Genomic DNA, 24,043 nt, shown 5'->3' on the forward strand with positions numbered 1-24,043 from the left:
GTTTGAGACCAGCCTGGGCAACATAGGGAGACCCCGTTTCTACAAAAAATAAAAACTGACTCTGTGTGGTAGTGCATGTCTGTAGTCCCAGCTACTTAGAAGACTGAGGCAGGAGGATTGCTTGAACTCAGGAGTTCAAGCTATGATTACACCACTGTATTGCAGCCTGGGCAACATAGCAAGACCCTGTCTCAAAAAAAAAAATTTGAGGAAAGGGAAGAGATACTAAGGAGCTATGTGTGTCCATAAACATGAAAATATGTTTAAACTCATTAATAATGCAGGAAATCTAATCGAAACCATAATGAGATAATGTATATACATCAGATTAATAAAGAAAAAAACTCACTGCCAAGTTTTGACAGGAATGTGGAATTGCTCATAGTGTAAATAGCACATCTATTTTGATAAGCACTTGGCATTGCTGAATACAATTGGATATTATATATTATACCCTTTGACTAAGGATTTTTTCTTGAGTATTTACCCTCAATTTTGCCGCGGAGATTTGTGTAAGTATTTTAATAGAATTGTTCATAGCATTCCAATGAGGAGATAACCCAAATAGCCATCGGTAGTTGATAAACAAATTGTTAAGCCGCAGAATACTCTATAGCAGAAAAAATGTGAACTTGAAAGAAGTCACAGAAGAATACATTGTGATTACATTTATAGAAGTCTCAAAGCAGGCAAAACTCACTCAGAATGTTCGTTACCACTGTCAGCAGGGGAGGAGAGGAGAGGGTTGTTTCCACCTGAGCGTGGGCTTCCTGGGAGATTCCGAGGTACTGTTATATTCTTTTCTTTTTTGAGACAGGGTTTGGCTCTGTCACCTAGGCTGGAGTGCAGAGGCGCAACCTTGGCTCACTGCAGCCTCCACTTCGCAGGCTCAAGCCATCCTCCCACCTCAATCTCCCAAGTAGCTGGGACTGTAGCTACAGTGCCTGGCTAATTGTAATTTTTTTCCCCCTCATCCTACAGTCCAAAGGCACTGGCTAATTTTTGTATTTTTTTTGTAGAGACAGGGTTTCGCCAACTTGCCAAGACTGGTCTTGAACTCGTGAGCTCAAGCGATCCTCCTGCTTTGGCCTCCCAAAGTGTTAGGATTACAGGTGTGAGCCACTGGGCTTGGCCATTATTAATGCTAAGTACTTTAACCTGTATGGTGGGTACACAGGTGTTCATTATTTATAAAAATGTTTTGCACTCTTAAGTGTGATAAAAAATAAGAAGTAGATATGATGGACGTTGGAAAGGTGCCACAAACATTGTCTCAAGTGCCATATAGAGGTATTTATTGATGACCTGCTATGTAGAGAGCATATTTTGGGTGCTGGAAAAACAGTGGTGACCAAAATCAACCGTTGTTTTGGGGTGTTTAGCATTGGTGATGAGGCCAGGTGTGGTGACTCACGCCTGTAATCCAAGCACTTTGGGAGGCTGAGGCAGGCAGATCACGAGGTCAGGAGTTCGAGACCAGCCTGGGCAACATAGTGAAATGCCGTCTCTACTGAACATACAAAAATTAGCCAGGCATGGTGGCACGTGCCTGTAGTCCCAGCTACTTGGGAGGCTGAGGCAGGAGAATTGCTTGAACCCAGGAGGTGGAGGTTGTAGTAAGCCAAGATCATACCACTGCACTCTAACCTGGGCGACAGAGTGAGACTACGTCTCAAAAAAAAAAAAAAAAATTGGTGATGAGACTTACGAAAGAAAAGCACAGGGTATTTATTGAAGTTTATAATCAGGGGAATCAGAATTGGTGTTGTCCTCCTGCTCTGAGGAGGCAGTATTTAAAGTGAAACCTATAGGTTGAGTAGGATATATCCATGGGAGAAGGGGGCATTGAGTATTTCAGGGAGAGAGAACAGGGTGTGTGAAGGCCCTTAGGCAAAAGGGAACTTGATGGTCAGGAACGGGGTTTCTCAATGTTGGCATTACAGACTTTAGAACAGATGATTCTAGTGGGTGCTGTCCTGTGCATTGTAGGGTATTTAGCGCCATACCTGACTTCTACCCTCTAGATGCCAGTAGCACCCTCTGAGTTGTGAAAATCAGACATTGCCGTATGTCTTGGGGAAAAGAAAAGAGGGATGACAGAATTACCCCTGTATTGTACTGGGAAAACCATTGTACTGGAAGAACAGAGAAAAATCAATGTGGCTAGACTATGTAAGGAGGGAGGATGGTGGCAATGGTAGTATCAGGTAGCCAAGCTAGATCTTGTATAGGTCCTCAAAGGTTAGGTCATGGTTTGAACTCTGTTGTTTTTGGTTTTTGATTTATCATAAGGCTTACTTTGCAAAACTGGTTTGAACTCTGTTTTTTTTGTTTTTGTTTTTGTTTTTGAGGCAGAGTTTTGCTCTTGTTGCCCAGGCTGGAGTGCAGTGGTGTGATAGCTCACTGCAACCTCCGCCTCCTGGGTTCAAGTGATTTTCCTACCTCAGCCTCCTGAATAGCTGGGATTACAGGCATGCGCCACCATGCCCGGCTAATTTTTGTATTTTTAGTAGAGACAGAGTTTCACCATGTTGGCCAGACTGGTCTCAAACTCCTGACCTCAGGTGACCCACCCACCTCGGCCTCCCAAGGTGCTAGGATTACAGGCATGAGCCACTGTGCCTGGCCTGGTTTGAACTCTTAATGAGCATTGGAAAAACTTTGTATTTTTTGTTTTTATTTTTATTTTGTGAGATAATGTCTCACTGTGTTGTCCAAGCTTGAGTGTTGTGCACAGTCATAACTGACTTCATCTTCGACGTCCCAGGCTCAAGTGACCCTCTTACCTCAGCCTCCCTAGTAGCTGGGATCACTGGCATGCACCACCTCGCCTGGGAAAATTTTTTGTATTTTTTGTAGAGACGAAGTTTCACCATGTTACCCAGGCTGGTCTTGAACTCCTGGGCTCAAGCAGTCCACCCACCTTGGCCTCCCAAAGTGCTGGGACTACAGCCGTGAGCCACCATGCCTGGCCAGTGTTTTTGTTTGCTTAACAGTATTTTTCGAAGAACAGTTTTTAGTTTTGTTGAGGCTGAATAGAAAAGCAAGTAAACCTTAAATATATCTATAATTATATTAAACATAAGTAGTCTAAACATTTCAGTTAAAAGGTAGACATTGACCAGGTGTGGTGTGTGCCTGTAGTCCCAGTTACTTAGGAGGCTGAGGCGAGAGAATTGCTTGAGCCCAGAAGTTCAAGGACAGACTCGGCAACATAACAAAAATCTCGTTTCTTTAAAACAATAACAAAACAGTAGAAATTCTCATTTTGGGCAGAAAAAGCAACACTAAATGGTATTGCTTTGTGTGTATAAGAGAGATACACATAGAATAAAAGTGAAAGAATGGAAAAATATATACCATGTTAACATAAGTCAAAAGAAATCTGAAGGGGCTATGTAAGTGTCAGAGGATAGATTTCAGATTAAAGAATGTAACCAGGGATAAAGAACTAGCAAGTCATTTTTTAATGAAAAAAGGAGTCATTTTGTCAAGAGGACGTAGCAGAGGTTCGCACCCCCCTAACCCCCCAAGATAGGGGTCTCACCCTGTCACCCAGGCAGGAGTGTAGTGGCACTGTCATAGCTTACTGCAGCCCAAAAAAACTGGGCTCAAGCTATCTTCCTGCCTCAGTCTCCTCAGTAGTTAAGACTATGGGCACATGCCATCATACTTGGCTAATTTTATTTTATTTTGTAAAGATGGGGTCTCCCTGTGTTGCCCAGGCTAGCCTCAAATTCCTGGGCCTGGCCGGGCATGGTGGCTCATGCCTGTAATCCTGGCCCTACACAATTGATTTTTGACAGAGGTGGAAAGGTAATTAAGTGGAGAAAGGTGTTACTTCAACAAATGGTTCTGGAACAATTGGATATCCATATATAGTTTGTTTGGTTTTTTTGTAGTGTAGGCCAGGCACGGTGTCTCATGCCTGTAATCCCAGTCCTTTGGGAAGCTGAGACGGGCAGATCACTTGAGGTCAGGAGTTCGAGATCAGCCTGGCCAACATGGCAAAACCGTGTCTCTACTAAAAATACAAAAATTAGCCTGGCATGGTGGTGCGTGCCTGTAGCCCCACCTACTCGGGAGACTGAGGCAGGAGAATGGCTTGAACCCAGGAAGCGGAGGTTGCAGTGAGCTGAGATGGTACCACTGCACTCCACCCTGGGCAACAGAGAGAGACTATGTCTCAAAAATAAATACATAAAAAATAAATACATAAAATGTACATTATTGAACTGTATTCACATATTTTAGGCTGGTACAGTGATTGCCCTTTGGCCTTGTATATTGGCATAGTACACGAATCATGAACCTAGATTGTGATCATTTCATTGTTTTAGGGTGTCATATTTCAACCTAGAAGTCTCAGAAGTAAAGTTGGAAACAGTTCATTGTACTTGGGTACTTTACTGTTTCAGTCACTTTTTGTTAGTTGAGGAGCATGTATATTGGATGATATATTCTAAATATCTTCAGGTTTCTGATTCTTATTTATTATCTCTGATTTTCTCTATTGTCTCCTTTATAGGTTGGGAAGGAGAAAATGCTCAAGGTGAAGATTGTGAAGATTCATCCTTTGGAGAAAGTGGATGAAGAGGCCACTGAGAAGAAATCGGATGGTGCTTGTGATTCTCCATCAAGTGACAAAGAGAATTCCAGTCAGATTGCTCAGGACCATCAGAAGAAGGAGACAGCTGTGAAAGAGGATGAAGGAAGGAGAGAAAGTATTAGTATGTTTGGTGTTAGCTTTCCTTAGTGTTTTATGAGATCCTGTTTATTTTATTTTATTTTATTTTTTATTTTTTATTTTTGAGACAGAGTCTCGCTTTGTTGCCCAGGCTGGAGTGCAGTGGCGCGATCTTGGCTCACTGTGAGCTCTGCCTCCCGGGTTCACGCCATTCTCTTGCCTCAGCTTCCAAGCAGCTGGGACTACAGGCACGCACCACCATGCCCTGCTAATTTTTTGTATTTTTGGTAGAGACGGGGTTTCACCATGTTAGCCAGGACGGTCTCGATCTCCTGACCTCGTGATCCGCCTGCCTCGGCCTCCCAAAGTGCTGGGATTACAGGCTTGAGCCACCGCGCCCAGCGTTTATTTTATTATGAACATGTCTTTTAGGGTTCTCTAGCAACTAAATGTGTGATTTTTTTATGTAGACATGATTTTGTTCATTTATGATTCATAGAACAACTAAAATGTCCACAACATGAATCAAGACTTGAATCTCCCTAAACAATTAAGACCATTTGGAAATCGTTTCCTCTAGTTGCTTAGAAATCTGTGTGCAGGACCGGGTGCTGTGGCTCATGCCTGTAATCCCAGCACTGGAAGGCTGAGGAGGGCAAATCGTCTAAGGTCAGGAGTTCGAGACCAGCCTGGTCAACATGGTGAAACCCCGTCTCTACTAAAAATACAAAAATTGGCGGGTTGTGCTGGCGCACGCCTGTAATCCCAGCTACTCGGGAAGCTGAGGCAGGAGAACCTCTTGAACCGAGGAGGCGGAGTTTGCAGGGAGCTGAGATCGCACCATTGCATTCTAGCCTGGACCATAAGAGCAGGGCCACAAGGGCAAAACTCCATCTCAAAAAAAAAAGAAGAAAAAAAGTTGTGTGCACATTGCTAGCTACCCAAGATGGCAAAGAAAGTTTACTTTCCTTTTGTCTTAAAGTGGAAATGGGTACTTTCCTTTTGTCTTAAAGTGGAAATGGGAAATGTGTTGGGGGGTGATCAAGGTAGGAAGAGCAAATTCTAATACTTTTTGCTCTTTACATCATAAGCCAATGTGATGGTTTTAGGTACAGCTCACACTTGAACAACGTTTGAGTTTGAACTGCACAGGTCCACGTATAAATGGAATTTTTCTTTTTCTTTTCTTTTTTTTTTTTAATGGCACTTGTCCATCTCTCAATATTTTTTCAATGAATGTACTGGAAAATTTTTTGGAGGCTTGTAACAGTTTGAAGAAACTCAGAGACGAACTGAGTACCCTAGAGATACTGAAAAAAAACAAAAAGTTAGGTATGTCATAAATGCATAAAATACATGTAGATACTAGTCTGTTTTATCATTTACTACCATAAAATATATACAGAACTCTATTACAAAAAGTTAAAATTTATCAAAACTTACACAGACAGACCATACATGGCACTTTTCTCAGTCAAGAGAAATGTGAAGATTCAGTATTAAATAATAACGAAATAAAATGAACTGTAGTACATACTGTACTACTGTAATCATTTCCTAGTGACCTGTTGCAGTTGCAGTGACCTCAGTCATCTTATGTGATGCTAGTTCATCTCTCTAGTAAATTGCTAATTGTCCTACTGTCCTTTTTTGGCTTTTCATAGATAAGGTCTTGCTCTGTCACCCAGGCTGGAGTGCAGTGGCATGATCATGGCTCACTGCAGCCTCGACATTCCTGGCTCAAGCGATCCTCCTGCCTCATCTTCCCAAGTAGCTGGGACTGTAGGCATGCACCACCACACCCAGCTAATTTTTGTAGGGTTTTTTGTTGTTGTTGTTGTTGTTGTTGTTTTGTGGAGATCAGTTCTCAGTATATTGCTCAGGCTGGTCTTGAACTCCTGAGCTCAAGCAATCCTCCTGCTTTGACCTCTTTTTTTTGAGACAGGGTCTTACTGTGTTGCCCCCAGGCTGGAGTGGAGTGTTGTGATCCCAGCTTACTGCAGCCTGGACCTCCTTGCGGCCTCAGCCTCATGCTATTACAGGCATGACCCACTGTGCCTGTCTGTATACAGATTTTTGCCTGCAAGAGAAGGAGAGGTCAGAGCCCTAATCCCTGTGCTGTTAAGGGTCAATTGCACTTTCTTCTCTCCATAATCTGTAATTTAAGTCTCTCTCACATGGGAGCAGGTAAAATCCTGAAACTGTGATATCCTAGGGACCTGGAGACTCTAACAATAATGTTTTTAAAGTTGAAGAATTGAGATTTGGCTCACTGGGAAGACCGTTCAGCCTCTGAGGCCTTCATTAATAAAGAATTTGACTGGACTCAGTTATTGTTGCCTCCAAAAATGTAGGTGCACCAAGTGTTTGGTGTGTATTGGTCTCCCTCCCCATGAGTGTTAGAGAATCAAATAATATTAGCTCACTGTTTAACTGGTACAAACTTTGCATTAGAATGTGATGTTGTCTGTCTCCCATTCTGTTTTGTGTCTCTAGATGTTTTGGATCTGTGCAGATGGTTTTCAAGGTACTTTCTTATTATAGTTTGAAGCAAACTTCTGAGAGTGTCATTGTAGTTGGTCCACCCCAAGTTGTTGATACTTCAGTTTTGTTTTCTCCTCTGTATTGTGAATGCTGACTTCTGTGTTTTCGAGTTTCCCTCTTCTTTTTGATATTGAAGTTTTGTAATAAGGGCATTACTTGCAATTCCTTGAGGTTGAGAAGTGTTTTGGTTAGGAATGTTCTCTCTGCTTTCTGAACATCAGTTTTATTGTGGTCTTACTTCTGCCTCTATATTCCTGAAATAGTTCCTATTAAGTTTACAAGTGTCCTCTTAATTGTCAAACGCAGATATTTCTTCTTGGCCTGTGTTTGACTTTTCTGTTATATTTATTAATATTTATTATTTTTTTAACATTTAAGTTCAAGGGTAGAAATGCAGGGTTGTTGCATAGGTAAACTTGTGTCATAGGGGTTTGTTGTATACATTATTTCATCACCCAAGTATTAAGCCTAGTGCCATTAGTTGTTTTTCCTCAAAAAGCCCCAGTGTGTGTTGTTCCCCTCTGTGTCCATGTGTTCTCATCCTTTAGCTCCCACTTACAAGTGAGAACATACAGTATTTGGTTTTCTGTTCCTGTGTGTGTTTGCAAGGATAATAGCCTCCAGGTTCATTCATGTCCCTGCAAAGGACATGATCTCATTCTTTTTTATGGCTGCATAGTATTCCATGGTGTACGTGTACCACGTTTTCTTTCTTGTGTCCATCATTGGCTTTTAGGTTGACTCCATGTCTTTGCTATTGTGAATAGTGTTGCATCTATTACATTTAATACTGTTGATCACTCATATCTCTTAGCTTGATACCACCGTCTCCTAGTGCCTCAGCTATTCCGTTTCTTTACTTCCTTCCTTCCCTGCCATTCCTTTGACTTTTTCCATAGGATTCTATTCTTTGCCTTCTGTTTTTCAGTTTGCATAGTGTACTGTTGTATGCTACTCATGCCACAGTTTGAAATCTTTTTTTTTTTTTTTTTTTTTTTTTTTTTTGGAGACTGAGTCTCGCTCTGTTGCCCAGGCTGGAGTGCAGTGGCGTGATCTCGACTCACTGCAAGCTCCGCCTCCCGGGTTCACGCCATTCTCCTGCCTCAGCCTCCTGAATAGCTGGGACTATAGGCGCCTGCCACCGTGCCCGGCTAATTTCTTTCTGTATTTTTAGTAGAGATGGGGTTTCACTGTGTTAGGATGGTCTCAATCTCCTGACCTTGTGATCCGCCTGCCTTGGCCTCCCGAAGTGCTGTGATTACAGGTGTGAGCCACTGTGCCTGGCCACACAGTTTGAATTCTTAACTATTTGTAGCCTGGTGATTTCCAAGCTTGGGTCAGACTTTTAACTGTTGACTTGATCTTTACTTGCCTGTCCTATATGCAATTTATTTATTTACTTATTTTTGAGATGGAGTCTCACAGGCTGGAGTGCAGTGGCACAATTTTGGCTGACGGCAACCTTTGCCTCATGGGTTCAAGCGATTCTCCTGCTTCAGCCCCCCCAGTAGCTGGGACTGTGGGAGCACGCTACCACACCCAGCTAATTTTGTATTTTTAATAGAGATGGAGTTTCACCATGTTGGCCAGACTGGTCTCGAACTCTGGACCTCGGGTGATCTGCCCACCCTGGCCTCCCAAAGTGCTGGAATTACAGGCGTGAGCCACCACACTTGACCCCTCCTTTATGCAGTTTAGATTCAACATGTGTAAAGCTGAATTGACCTCACTCTTCTTGTATCCCAAGGCAGGTAAACAAGAACTGTTCTCTCCTCATTCTTTTACTTGGCTCACCATCCATCCACCTAGTCTTTAAGGCAAAAAACTTAAGATACCTTTAACATTCTCACGTCTAGTTGGTCACGAACTAGATGCATCTTAACTCTCCTTTTGTATTACAGTTACATAAATTCAGATGTTTACTTTTGAGATAAGGTCTTGCTCTGTTGCCCAGGCTAGGGTGCAGTGGTGTGGTCATAGCTCATTGCAGCCTCAACTCCCAGGCTCAAGTGATCCTCCTGTCTTAGCCTCCTGAGTAGCTGAGACCACACGTGTGTATCACCACACCTGGCTAATTTGTTTGTTTGTTTGTTTAGAGACAGGATCTCACTATGTGACTAAGGCTTGATTTAAACTCCTGGGCTGAAGCAGTCTTCCCACCTCAGCTTCCCAGAGTTCTGGGATTACCTGTGTGAGCCTCCGTGCCCATCCTAATTCAGACGTTTAGCATTGTATTTTCTGATTTCCTTATCTTCAGTATCTACTTTCCATTTTATATTCGTCGTCTTTTTTTTTTTTTTTTTTTTTTTTTTTTGAGACAGAGTCTTGCTCTGTTGCCCAGGCTGGAGTGCAGTGGCGTCATTTCGGAGGACTGCAACCTCCACCTCCTGGGTTCAAGCAATTCTCCTGCCTCAGCCTCCCGAGTAGCTGGGATTATAGGCTTGTGCCACCAGGCTCAGCTAATTTTTTTTCTAGTTTTTGTAGAGACGGGGTTTCACCGTACTGGCCAGGCTGGTCTTGAACTGTTGACCTCAAATGATCCTCCTGCCTCGGCCCCTTAAGTGCTGGGATTACAGGCACAAGCCACTGTGATGGGCCCCATTTTATGTTGATCTTTCCAGAATGCACCGTAGTTAGTTATAGCCACAGACTGTCTTCTTTAGTGCTAGGAAAACAAATTCTAATCTCTTTAAATGGTATACAAGGCCCTTTCTTTTTTTTTTTTTTTTTTTTTTTTTGAGACGGAGTCTCGCTCTGCCGCCCAGGCTGGAGTGCAGTGGTGCAATCTCGGCTCACTGCAAGCTCCGCCTCCCGGGTTCACGCCATTCTCCTGCCTCAGCCTCCCAAGTAGCTGGGACTACAGGCGCCCGCCACCTCACCCGGCAATTTTTTTGTATTTTTTAGTAGAGACGGGGTTTCACTGTGTTAGCCAGGATGGTCTCGATCTCCTGACCTCGTGATCCGCCCGTCTCGGCCTCCCAAAGTGCTGGGATTACAGGCGTGAGCCACCGCGCCCGGCCTACAAGGCCCTTTCTAATTATGCCCCTGGCTTGCCTTTTTAAATTTTTTTGACTCTAGTATATATCATATTTAACCACACCTCATTGCTTGCAGTCTCTGAAGAGGTCATATGCTTTTTTAGTCATATTCTTTTTTTTTTTTTTAGACAGGGTCTCACTCTGTCTCCTAGCCTGGAGTGCATCGCAAGATCAGGGCTCACTGCAACCCTGACCTCCCAGGCTCAAGCCATCCTACCCCAGCCGCCCAAGTAACTGTGATTATAGGCATGTGCCACCACACCTGGCTAATTTTTTATATTTTTTGTAGAGACAGGGTTTCACCATGTTGCCCAGGCTGGTCTCGAAATCCTGAACTCAGGGGATCCGCCTACCTTGGCCTCCCAAAGTGCTGGGATTACAGGTGTGAACTACCACAGCTGTCCCAAGTCATATTCTTACTCATCTTTCTACCTACCTTCCAGAATAAGTTAGTATTCCTTGTCTGTATACTCATAGCGTTTTTCTTTTTTGTTTTTTTGAGATGGAGTTTTCGCTCTTGTTACCCAGGCTGGAGTGCAGTGGCGTGATCTCGGCTCTCTGCAACTTCTGCCTCCTAGGTTCAAGCGATTCTCCTGCCTCAGCCTCCTCGGTAGCTGGGATTATAGGAATGTGCCCCCAAGCCCGGCTAATTTTGTATTTTTAGTAGAGATGGGGGTTTCTCCATGTTGATCAGGCTGGTCTCGAACTCCCAACCTCAGGTGATCCACCTGCCTCAGCCTCCCAAAGTGCTGAGTTTACAGACGTGAGCCACTGTGTCCGGCCTCTCATAGTGTTTTTCTTTACCAGCTTCTATTATGCTGTTTACCACATTGTAGTTTTTTACTTGGTGACTTTCCTTAGAGACTTTAGCTCCTTGAAGTTAAGACATTATGATTCATTTTTGTGCTACGTCACCCAGTGCGTAGTGAAGAGCAGACATTCAGTTAAGACTTGCTAATGAGTGAATGAAAAGGATTAAAATAATTATGTTTTTCACAATTTTCTATGATTTGACTAGATGACAGAGCACGTAGATCGCCACGAAAACTTCCTACTTCATTAAAAAAAGGAGAAAGGAAATGGGCTCCTCCAAAATTTCTGCCTCACAAATATGATGTGAAACTACAAAATGAAGATAAGGTTAGTTGACACTTTACATTAAACTTTTTACATGTGATTGATGTTCTTTAAGAAAATATCATAGGGTTGCTTTTGTTGGAGAATATGTACTAAAGAAAAATGCAAATGAATATCTTTGTACAGCAAATTCTGAGTGGTTTTCTAGTTACAGTAATTAATGACTTCAAGTTAATGTAAATTATATTTTCTTTCCTAGAAGATAGCATGCTTTTCCTCTTTTTTATATAGGAATTACTAGGGTATAAGTAATTCACATTTGAGCTTGAAACTCAGTTTGAAAATTAAGAATCTGTTCCCAGCAGTTACGGACTTTCCAAGGAAATCATTCCTCCCAGTTAAAAGTAGAGCAGTCATTTGTTAATATAATTAAATTCAGACGTTGAGTCAACTCTGCTCAGTGCTTTTACAAGGAACCTTATAAAACTACAAGCTAATAACCTACAATAGTAAATACTCTCAAATTAACTTAGTATTATATTTATTCTAAGATGTTCAGTTTTTATTTTATTTTTTTTAACTTGTCCAGAGTCAGGATGTAAGTTAAAATCAATTGGCAAGGGTTTTTTTCATAGTGGTATATAAAATAATGGGTTTGGGCTGGGCGCCATGTTACTTTTCAGGTACTCCTACACCACCTGTATGTGTAGAGTCTTGTAAATAGAAAGAGGTGGCTTAGGAGACTGGGTGTGGAAGGCAGTGCACATTTGTCTTCAGATGTAACCATTTTACAGAAGAAACAGCTAAGACCTGAGAAGTTTAGTAACTGTCAAAGTTCTTGATTCAGTAAATGAGATTGGGAAGGATTATAACCCAAATCTTTTGCTGCTTTATTTACATTGTTTTGTTCCTGCCTCAAAATGTTGACAAGTCCATTCTGACTGTTGGTTTTATGGTTTGTGGTCAGAAGCGTTGGCTGGGTTGTTAGGAATTTTTTTTTTTTTTCTTTTTTTTGAGTCAGAGTTTTGTTCTCATTGCCCAGGATGGAGTGCAATGGCACGATCTTGGCTTACTGCATCCTCTGCCTCCTGGGTTCAAGTGATTCTCCAGCCTCAGCCTCCCAAGTAGCTAGGATTACAGGAATGCATCACCACACCTGACTCATTTTGTATTTTTTGTAGAGACAGGGTTTTACCATGTTGGCCAGGCTGATCTCGAACTCCCGACCTCAGGTGGTCTGCCCCTCTTGACCTCCCAAAGTGCTGGGATTACAAGCGTGAACCACCACTCCTGGCCTAGGTATTTTTTTTTTTTTTTTGTCTCTTTTGAGATGGAGTCTTGTTCTGTCGCTCAGGCTGGCATACAATGGCGCGGTCTCGACTCACTACAGCGCCTGCCTCTTGGGTTCAAGTGATTCTCCTGCCTCAGCCTCACGAGTATCTGGGATTACAGGCGCACGCCACCATCCCTGCCTAATTTTCGTATTTTTAGTAGAGACGGATTTTCACCATGTTGGCCAGGCTGGTCTTGAACTCCCGACCTTGTGATCCGCCTGCCTTGGCCTCCCAAAGTGCTGGGATTACAGGCATGAGCCACTGTGCCCAGCCAGGATTTTTTTTATTTTTGAATATTGGATATTGTTAAATACAATTTTTTTACAGACTTTCTTCTCATTCAGCAAGGTAGCTGATTAAAACATGCTTAGTTTTAACCACTTCCCTAAGTATCACTTGTGTTCTTATTGATGAGCCCTATTGATATAGATGGTATTTTGTTCACAAAGAGTAAGTTGGTTTTAGGAAGAAAGAAAATGCGAATAAGAAAGAGATGATATCTGATGTCATGCTCAGAGATTATTGGTGAATACAGATTTAGTAAATGGTAGTAGCTCGTAAGTGACTTTTTTTAAAAAAAAATTTGTTTTCCTTCCTTCTCTGTTTCCTGCTATTAAGTGACTTTTAAAAGTAGAATTATTCTGTCTGTATTATTTTATAACTTAATTTGTTCATTTATTGTGTGCTAAGCATCTGTAATGTCATTAAACTTTCTTCCAAAGCAATGTTCTCAGATTTTAATGTATGTGATAGTCACCAGGGGAGCTGATTCCTAACCTTTACTGCCAGAGAGTCATAAGATTCATTAAGTGTGTGGTGAGGCCCAAGCATCTGCATTTTAATAGCACCCTAGATGATTCTGATGAATTTTTCTGGGTTGAGAAACTTTTTTCTTAGGACTGGAGTGTCCATTATATGTACATATTTTCATTTAACAAATCCCTTGTTGATGTACCTTTAGGTAATAACCCTCAACCCCTTCCTCACCTTTTTGCTATTACAAGCATTTGATGATGACTTTGTCCATTTACTTCCTAAGATAAATTCTTAACGAGAGGAATTGCTGAAAGGGTATACATATTTTTAGAAAACTTTGATACATATTGACAGATTGCGTAAGGATGTTTTAAAATTGATGTTCTGTCTCTGAAAATTATTCTCCGTTTTCTCTCTTTTTCTAAGAGATAGGGTCCCACTGTGTTGCCCAGGCTGGAGTGCATTGATGTGACCATAGCTCACTATAGCCTCGATCTCCTGGGTTCAAGTAATTCTGCTTCAGGCTCCCAAATAGCTAGGACTATTGGCATATTTTGTTATTTGTACACAAGGGTCTTTTTACATTTCCCAGGCTGATCTCTAACTCCTGGCCTCAAACGGTCTTTACGCCTTGGCCTCCTGAGTTGATGAGATTACAAGTGTAAGATACCATCCCTGGCCAATTTTTTTTTTCCTAATTTGTAGCTCTATTGATGTAGATGGAATTTTGATTTTTCTGGAGAGAACATATATTGCTTGTTCTCGTTTGGGTAATTACTTTTTACCCCAGTGTTGAGTTATTTATTTATTTTTAACCTAGATCATCAGTAATGTGCCAGCAGACAGCTTGATTCGTACAGAGCGCCCACCAAATAAGGAGATAGTTCGATACTTTATACGGCATAATGCATTACGAGCTGGTACTGGTGAAAATGCACCTTGGGTCGTAGAAGATGAATTGGTGAAGAAATATTCTCTGCCCAGCAAGTTCAGTGACTTTTTACTTGATCCATACAAGGTAAGGTCACTGTTAATTTTTAGACAGCAGGATAAAGCATCATTATTTCTTTGATGGCTCCAGTATATTTATATTTATAGCAGGTTTTGAACTCTAACATCAGATAATGAATTAAAAATTTTTCAGGTATATCTGTTTCATATAGGTTGTGATGTGAGGTTGGTAGGGGAGAGGCCACATTGAATATCTTCCCCAGTTCAATTTATTTTTTATTAGGCTAGCATAATTTAAAAACTATATATACATGTGCTTTTGTACCTCAGACCCTTTTTGGAATGAGGTATAGTATAAATACAAAAAGTATTTTGTTAACCAGTTACTAAGAATGAAAACTGATTTTGCATGTCAGACAAGATGATCACATACAGTGGCAACCTTAAAAAGAACCTGGAATGAGAAGCACTGTGTGTGATAGGTTAGTGGAAAACCTAGTATTTTCCTTTTGAAGAATAAATTTTTTTTTTTTTTAATTTGAGATGGAGTCTTGCTGTGTCACCCAGGCTGGAGTGCAGTGGTGCGATCTCTGTTCACTGCAGCCTCCTCCTTCTCAGCCTCCTGAGTAGCTGGGATTACAGGCATACGCCACCACACCCAGCTAATTTTTGTACTTTTAGTAGAGATGGGGTTTTGCCATGTTGGCCACGCTGGTCTCGAGCTCCTGACCTCAAGTGATCTGGCTGCTTTGACCTCCCAAAGTGCTGGTATTACAGATGTGAGCCACCACGCCCGACCGAGAAGGAATAATTTTAAAAATCATCTCTTTTGATTTTCAAAATACTTTTATGAAGTTATATGTTTCATTTTACAGATGGGGAATCTGAGACCTGGTCTAATCAGAACCAACAGAAAGTGATGACAAAACTTAAGATGCTGGTCTAGGATTTCCGATTTTCTTTTCCGTTTCAAACTTTATCTGATAAGGTGTTTTTTTTAAATTTAGGTTTTGAAAGTACTTAATGCTTCTTTCATTGGTAAATTTAACACAGCATACTGGCTGGTAATTTTCATCTTGGTCTCTGGGCCAGAGTAGAACCAGAAAAGGGCTCTTGATCCATTAAAACTAGGTCACATTTCCAGGATTTCTTTTTTTCCCATTTCATTTAATTATGAAAATATAAAGACATCTTAAGTCATAACAACTAAATTAGCTCAGTTGTCTTAAGTTGATTATGATGACAAAAGCATATTGAAAAATAATTTTGTTTCTCCAAAACGTAGTGAAGACCTCCAGTTACAGTTTTAGCACTTAGCGATTTTCTTATTCTAGACCAACAAGATAAGTGGTGTGTGTCTTCTGTTAGGCTCTTTAAATTTTAATTATTTGCTTAAAAGGAAAAATTTAGAAAGCAATTGGCTTTTTCTAGTTCAGGAGTAAATTTTCCATGGAACTTATAATTTTTTCTTAGATGTTTGTTTTTGTTTATTGAAGAGAAATTTGAGTTCACTGTCATTTTGTTGCCACAGAGTTTGGAACCATGATTCAGCTTTCTCTGGTCTTCACATGAGATTACTGTCTTAACTGTATGAGAACTCTATGAAACCATCTCTAAATGGGTTTTAGACTAATTCTTGGATTACTTGAGTCCTTAAATATTTTCCTCTTTTCTAATCTTGCAGCTCTCTTTTTATGTATTTTAGTTTAGTGATTCAAGTATGTGAATAATGTGAAAGAATCTTTTTATGGGTAAAAGATTTTTTGAGTTACCTAAGACATAAAAGCCAATCCACCCTTATTTCTTACTTTAGAGACAGGGTCTTGCTGTGTTGCCCAGGCTGGAGTGCAGTGGGACAATCACAGTTCACTGCAGCCTGAAACTTCTGGACTCAAGTGATCCTCCTCCCTCTGTCTCACTGGTAGCTAGGGACTACAGGCATGTACCACCACGCCCAGCTGATCCACAATTTTTGTAGGAGAGAGAGACTAGAACTCTGGGAACTTATAACCTGAAAGGTAATTTCTGAAGAAATAAGCTTCTCCCAGAATTTCTAGTGGGGGCTTAAATTACTAATGTTACGAAATTTGGCTATAATTTAGGTTGAAACTAGGAAATGGAAGCTTGCTTAGAGTAAAATGCTATAAGAGGGCAGTGATTTTACTCAGAAAACTTAAGACTCATGTAAAATACTGGTTTACAGAGTTAAAGGCTTATACTCAGATTTATTATTTGTTTTCCCTATCTTAAACAATAATTTCTTATTTCCCAATACTGCTTGACATGTCACTGATTGTTTTCTGTATATAAGCTATGTTTTTCTTATTTATAAAATTAGTATTTTGGCTTCTCAGCCTGGGCAAAACATAGTAAAGAACACAGATGGTAAGTAGAACTTAAAACATTGCTTTGGATTCTCTATCTAGAAGAAATTTAAAATAATCTGTTGAGGATTAAAGTTGATCACATAGGACCCATCCATCCAAAGGCCTGGGATATTTTCTCTCTCTGTATACCCTTTGGATTTTGTAGAATTTAATGTTCTGTCAGGCTCTGAGTACATTTACTGTAGAGAGAGACCAGGCGTAAAGAGAGGGAGTTCTGAGCAATAGTTTTAGCAGGCCGGGCGTGTGCTGGCTCACGCCTGTAATCCCAGCACTTTGGAGGCCAAGGTGGGTGGATCACGAGGTCAAGAGATTGAGACCTCTACTAGAAATACAAAAAATTTGCAGGGTTTGGTGGTGGGCGCCTGTAGTCCCAAGCTACACGGGAGACTGAGGCAGGAGAATTGCTTGAACCTGGGAGGCGCAGCTTATAGTGAGCCGAGATTGCGCTACTGCACTCCAGCCTGGGTAACAGAGCGAGACTCTGTCTCCAAAAAAAAAAAAAAAAGTTTTAGCAAGGGATCCATAGGGAGGGCTTACGTGGGAGAGAGGAAAATTATGTAAAGGTGCAGGAATTTTTACCTGAGTACTTAATATGATGATGAGGGTGTGTTTGTGGTTTTCCAAATTCTTTCTAGAATAAAAAATTACTTGAGAATAAGAACTACCTTGCTTATTTTATATCTTGTAATGTTTAGTATAGTATGTTGCGTATAATAGGTAACTGGCTATTCATTTCTTGAAGAAGTTCCATTTGTTGGAGAAAAATGCCACTGACATTTGGACTTTAGGGGCAGCATAATTTTTTGTAGGCCCAATGACTTGGAGGAATGATTTAACAAGGAAGTTGGGTGATAACTGTCATCTAAGATGAAATCTGCAGCTCATTTTCCTCTTGTAATACATTGAAGCCCTGTTTTGTTAGTCTCTCCGTCATGTTTAAGCTCTTATTTTAGACTGATAAATCCTAGTAGGGAAACCTTTGGATTAGAGGCATAAGAAGAAAATAACACTTTAAGACATTTGGAATCCTGCACGAGTTTAGCCTTGTTCTTAATACATTTTAATATTTTATTTTGAATAATTTTATACAGGAGAGTTGACAAAACACTACTGAATTTCCATGTACTCTTTAATTAGATTTCCTCAGATGTTAACATTTATCATATTCATTTATCATTCTCCCTCTCTCTTTTTTTTTTTTTTTCTGAGGTAGGCCTTACGCTATCTCCCAGGTTACAGTGCAGTGGAATGATCATAGCTCACTGTAACCTGGATCTTCTGGCTCAAGCAGTCCTCCCACCACATGCTTCTGACTAGCTAGGATTACAGTTGCTCACCACCATGCCCAACTGATTTTTGTGTTTTTTATTTTTTGTAAAGATGGAGTCTCACTCTTGCCCATGCTGGTCTTGAGCTCCTGGTCTCAAGTGATCCTCCTGCCTCAGCCTCCCAAAGTGTTGGGATTACAGGCACAAGCCACTGCATCTGGCCTAATCTGCTCTCTACACACACACACGAATTATTTTTTCCTGAGCCAAGTGATTTTCCAGACAGGATGCCCTTTTACGGAATATTGGAATACGGATTTCTTTAAAACATTGATATTGCTAGCTCACACCTGTGTAATTCTAGCACTGTGGGAGGCTGAGGTGGGAGGATCACTTGAGTCCAGGAGTTCAGGACCTTCCTGGGCATCATGGCAAGATTCCATCTCTACAAAGCAAAACAAAAAATCAAGGATATTTTCTAACATAACTACAGTAGAGTTGTCGAAATAAAGAAGTTAACATTGAAGTAACTCTATTATCTGATCTATAGTTTTTACTCACATTTTCCCAATTCTTCAGTAATCACCTTTTAACCAAAAAACAATTTTGTTTTGCTTTAATAGGATTCATTGTGCTACCATGTGTCACGTGTGTTACATTTACTTGTCTCTTTGGTCTCTCCTAATCTGGGACAGTCCCTCAGCTATTCTTTGTCTTTCAAAACCTTGACATTTTAAAATAATAGAACCCGGTTATTTTGTAGAATGCTCTTTGATTTTGGTTTATTTCTTCATGATTAGATTCAGGTTATGAATATTTGGACATAAGAATTGATGTATTCTCAGTGCATCATGTAACAAGGCAGTGACATAATTTTGTCCATTACTCATAGTATTGCATATTTTATTTTATTTTTTATTTTTTGAGACAGGATCTTGCTCTGTCCAGGCTGGAGGAGCAGTGGTGCGATCATAACTCACTTCAGTCTCGACCTCTGGGCTCAAGCGATCCACCTACCTTAGCCTCCTAAGTAGCTGAGACCACAGGTGTGCACCACGAAGCCCAGCTAATTTTTATTTTTAATTTGTTGCAGAGACAGGATCTCGCCATGTTACCCGGGCTGGTCTCAAACTCTGGACTCAAGCAGTCCCCACTCCCCTGACCCCCGAAGTGTTGGGATTACAGGCGTGAGCTATCATGCGTGGCTGATCGATCTCTCTTTCTCTCTCTCTCTTTTTTTTTTTTTGAGACAGAGTCTCGCCTTGTCACCAGGCTGGAGTGCAGTGACGTAATCTCGGCTCACTGCAACCTCCGCCTCCCGGCCTCAAGCGATTCTCCTGCCTCAGCCTCCCGAGTAGCTGGGACTATAGGCACCTGCCACCACACCCGGCTAATTTTTGTATTTTTAGTAGAGATGGGGTTTCACCGTGTTGGCCAGGATGGTCTCGATCCCTGGACTTTGTGATCCACCCGCCTCGGCTTCCCAAAGTGCTAGGATTACAGGCGTGAGCCACCACACCTGGCCTGATTTTTCTTTAAATGAAGTCTCACTCCTAAAGTTTGTTTGTTGTTTATGGCTGGGTGTAGTGGCTCCTGCTTGTAATTTCAGCACTTTGGGAGGCTGAGGTGGGAGGATTGCTTGAGCCCATGAGTTTGAGACCAGCCTGGGTAACATGGTGATTCCCTGTTTCTACCCACACACAAAAATTAACCGGGCATGGTGGTGTGTGCCTTTAGTCCAGGCTACTTCGGAGACGGAGGCAGGGTGATCCCTTGAGCCCAGGAGGTCAAGTTTACAGTGAGCTATGATCATGCCACTGCACTCCAGCCTGTGTGACAGACAGAGTGAGACACTGTTTTGAGGGGAGGAAAAAAAAAGTGCGAGTTAGGGATTAGAACAGAAGTACTTTAAAATGTAAATTATATTGTTGAAGGAATGCTTTGCTAGAAGAAAAAAAAGTGAAAAGTAAATTATATTATTTTGAAAACAGTTTAAATATATTTTATAGTAACAAATTTTGCAAATTTGCTAATAAAGGCATATGGAAATTGAGAAAAGCCCGCTATTTGAGTGTTGTCCTCAAAGTTCTAACATGTTGCCTTGAGTGAATGAGAACGGTTAGATAAGAATCAGAATAGAGATTGCCAAGGTTTGCTAATTTAGGGTTTTGCTGCCTAGATTATATTGCTTATTATTAAATTGTATGCAGCATCTGAATGAGGTACTACAAGTAATTTCTTTCATTTTTATCGTATTTTTTAATCAAGAAACAGGAGTTGCAGACAGATATTTGTGGTTGTGGTGAGTTTCAAGTGACAGGAACAAATGTAAAATTGTGGATGCTCTTTTCCTTTCAACCTTCCATGCTGCTGAGACAGTCATAAATATTTATTTCTGTTTAGCAATTAGGAAGGGCCTCTGCCAAAAATTATACTAGTGGTAATCCAGGTGTCCTTTCTTCTCCCTCCCCATCCGCTCGTCTGGTAGAATAACTGTGCTGAGTGGGGGATAGGGAGCACCGTTGGCGCATAAGTGGTTTTATACTTTTTCAGATCCCCTTGAGTCCAGCCAAGCCGGCTCCCATTTGGCTGTGACTGCCCAGCATGCCCCATGCTGAGATGATCCAGTTACTGAAGGACTGCTCACGTGGGGAGCCGGCCTATTGGGAGGGGGTTGGGTGAGTTCATTTCTTTCATTTTTAAGAAAAAAACAAACAAAAAAACATGGTGTGGCTTGCCACAAAAACACACCTTATGAATAAAAATGGATTGCTAGACTCTCATGGCTAAGCCATCCCACCTTTTTCTTGTGTCATTTCTTCATGCTACTATGCTTCTAAGTGGAAGAAGTTTAAAGAACCTCATGAAAAATGTGAGTGATTTTTCTTTTAAAATAGAACTATAATCAGTAAATAAAGAAGTGTCCCAGTTATTGTAACAGGCCCTATTAAAACATACCTATTTAAAATGCTAAAAATGAAACTTAGTCTTTTTAGCAATAAATTTCATTTTAGGATAACTTTAAATATATAATCTGTTGTTCTGAGCATTAGAAAAAATGTCCGTCTGTATGTGTATACTCTGAAGATTTTCCAAGGCAGACTGAAGAAGGTTGTTAACTTTTTGGGGGCACACATTTATTCTTATTTCCTGTCAGGGTAGTAATGGGTCTTGCTCTGCAATTTGGATGGCCTCTGCCATATTCTCTTTGGAGTACTGATAGTATTACTGTCCATGAGGAGATTGGAGTCTTAAATAAGTTATCTTGGCTTATTCTTCCTAGCATTTTGTGAAATGTAGTTCTGGGAAACTAGAATGAGGAAATTCTGCATCTAGGGAAAGTAATCCAGTAGTCATGGATAGGGTTTATATGTTGTAAACCTATAAAGCCTCTTTGTCAGCCCATTCTAATGATGATTTTTGGGGATTGGGGAACAACACATTCCAGTTTTAATCAGGTAACAGAAAGTCGGGCAGAGGAACAATAACCTGCAGTTGTCTGGAACTCTTCAAAGGCCAGTGGGCCTTTAAAGTTAGATAACTTAGCCAAAAGAGGGATTTGTTAAGTATATCCTACTCAGTGCAGGCCATGTTTTTTTCCTCTGTGTGTAGCCATGGTTCTGTGGGCTCGTTTCTCTCGTTATATCTTCAATGTTTAAGTCTTAATTGGGGCCTGGCTGGGTGGCTTACGCCTATAATCCCAACACTTTGGGGGGCGGAGGTGGCAGATCACCTGAGGTCAGGAGTTCGAGACCAAGCTGGCCAACATGGTGAAACCTGTTTCTACTAAAAACACCAAAATTAGCCGGGTGTGGTGGTGCACACCTATAATCCCACCTACTCGGGAGGCTGAGGCAGGAGAATCGCTCAAGCCTGGGAAGTGGAGGTTGCATTGAGCCAGGATTGTGCTACTGCACTCCAGACTCAGAGACAGAGTGAGACTCTGTCTCAAAAAAAAAAAAAAAAAAGAAAAAAACTTAAATGGCTTTATAGTACAGCTTATTTAATTTTACTAAACCTATTTGCTTTTCTCCTAACAAGAGCATAGGTATTTTACTCTGTGATCTCTGGGATTTATCTCACCTTAGCCATTTAAGGGGCTCGCAATTCTATATTCAGTAATTCTTACCTGTTTTCTTGCCTGTAGTCTCATCTCAAACTAGCCTGACCTACTTGTTGTCTTTAGACTACTACTTTACGTATTGCTCTTTTCCAGTTAGTCCCTTCTGTTCAAAAACTGGATGTTCATATCTGTGAGTGCCATTGATGGGCTTAGCTGCTTTTGGTAATAATTACATATTCTAGAGTTTCTCTAGTCTTTTCCCTAATCACTTAAAGCAACAGTTTTCCTCTGAAATGGGCTGTATTTTGGATTACTTGGTATTTTCAATTAGTTTGCATTTTAGCTGTCAGGCGTTTTTCTTCGTAATTATCTTTTTTAAAGTGTTCCACTCATAGAGTTTGGTTTTTCTTTTTTTCAATACACATTTAAAAAGAGAAGCAGTGGTATCGTGACAAATGGACCAGACTGTAACCTGTTAACTGATTGTGTATGATGGAGGTGAGGCATGGGAGGTTTGAGGAGACGAGATGTGTATCAGGAGAGTGGAACATGAGTGGACTAAAGGAACACACTGTTTACTAGGTGATGTGGAGGACCTGTTTGAGGTGCCTGGCAATGAATTTAAAGTGAGACTACTCACCTTTTTTTTTTTTTTTTTGAGGCAGAGTCTTGCTCTCTCACCCAGGCTGGAGTGCAGTGGCATGATCTCGGCTCACTGCAAGCTCCGCCTCCCGGGTTCATGTCTCAGTCTCCCAGGTAGCTGGGACTGCAGGCGCCCGCCACCACGCCTGGCTAATTTTTTTGTATTTTTAGTAGAGACAGGGTTTCACCATGTTAGCCAGGTTGGTCTCAATCTCCTGACCTCGTGATCCGCCCGCCTTGGCCTCCCAAAGTGCTGGGATTACAGGCGTGAGTCACCGCGCCTGGCTGAGACCCCTCGCTTTTATTGTATCTATTATTTTAGCCATGTTTAAGCTGAACAGATGCAGGGCAGTAGTAAATAGAGTGAGTTAATCAGGGTTATGGCTTTTCCAAGTAGAATAAGAGAGACAAGGCAACTATAGGTTTATGTGAGATTAATTATCATGATTGACTAAAATTTAATCTGGGTAAAGCAAGACATGGGGGTTAGGGTGGTGAAAATGTAATAAAATTAATGGGTTTAAGGTTCTGGTGAGATTGAAGGACTGTAGAGTTGCGGGACTAGAGGGAGTGGATTTGGAAGATAAGACGGTATGTTCAAAGGAGAATGGTGTGAAATTAGTCATGGGAATGAATTCTCTCTTTTTTTTTTTTGAAACGGGGGTCTTGCTCTGTCCTCCAGGCTGGAGTGCAGTGACGTGATCCTGGCTCACTGCAACCTGCTCCTCCTGGGTTCAAGTGATCTCGAGCCTCAGCCTCCTGAGTAGCTGGGGTGACAGGCATGCGCCACTACACCTGGCTAATTTTTGCATTTTTAGTAGAGACAGGATTTCACCATGTTGGCCAGGCTGGTCTCCAACTCCTGACCTCAAGTGATCCACCTGCCTTGGCCTCCCAGAGTGCTGGGATTACAGGCGTGAGCCACCACGCCCGCCAGAATGCGTTCTTAAAAGTGTGGGGTGGCCAAGTAATGTGGCATGGTGGCGCATGCCTGTAATCCCAGCTACTCAGGAGTCTGAGGCAGGAGAATCACTTGAACCTGGGAGGCGGAGGTAGTGGTGAGCCGAGATTGCGCCATTGTATTCCAGCCTGGACAAAAAGAGCGAAACTCCGTCTCAAAAAAAAAAAACAGTGTGGGGTGAGGACAAAGGGGAGTTTGAGGCCCAGGTCAGGAGGTGTCTTTATCTGTGAGCAGTGTTCATGTTCTTACACTAATTGTTGCTTTTAATCAGAAAATGTGCCTTAGAGTTTAGACAAAAGTACTTTAAGCAGTATCATTTCTGCTTAAAAGCATAA

General features: G+C 41.4%; 1 protein-coding gene across 3 annotated transcripts in view; it reads left to right on the forward strand.

Moving 5' to 3' along the window:
- The window catches only part of BAZ1B (bromodomain adjacent to zinc finger domain 1B), an 81,767-nt gene that overhangs the window by 18,247 nt on the left and 39,477 nt on the right, over window positions 1-24,043 (forward strand). Inside the window, exons 4-7 of one of the 3 annotated variants that reach the window (XM_073012687.1) lie at window positions 4,529-4,730; window positions 10,559-10,651; window positions 11,288-11,409; window positions 14,257-14,454. In XM_073012687.1, coding sequence (XP_072868788.1) covers window positions 4,529-4,730; window positions 10,559-10,651; window positions 11,288-11,409; window positions 14,257-14,454 — 615 coding nt within the window. The remainder of the gene's footprint in view (window positions 1-4,528; window positions 4,731-10,558; window positions 10,652-11,287; window positions 11,410-14,256; window positions 14,455-24,043) is intronic. The other 2 variants (XM_008018350.3, XM_008018351.3) reach the window with 2 other exon arrangements.

Source organism: Chlorocebus sabaeus, chromosome 28 (assembly GCF_047675955.1).
Source record: "Chlorocebus sabaeus isolate Y175 chromosome 28, mChlSab1.0.hap1, whole genome shotgun sequence".
Taxonomy (NCBI): Eukaryota; Metazoa; Chordata; class Mammalia; order Primates; family Cercopithecidae; genus Chlorocebus; species Chlorocebus sabaeus.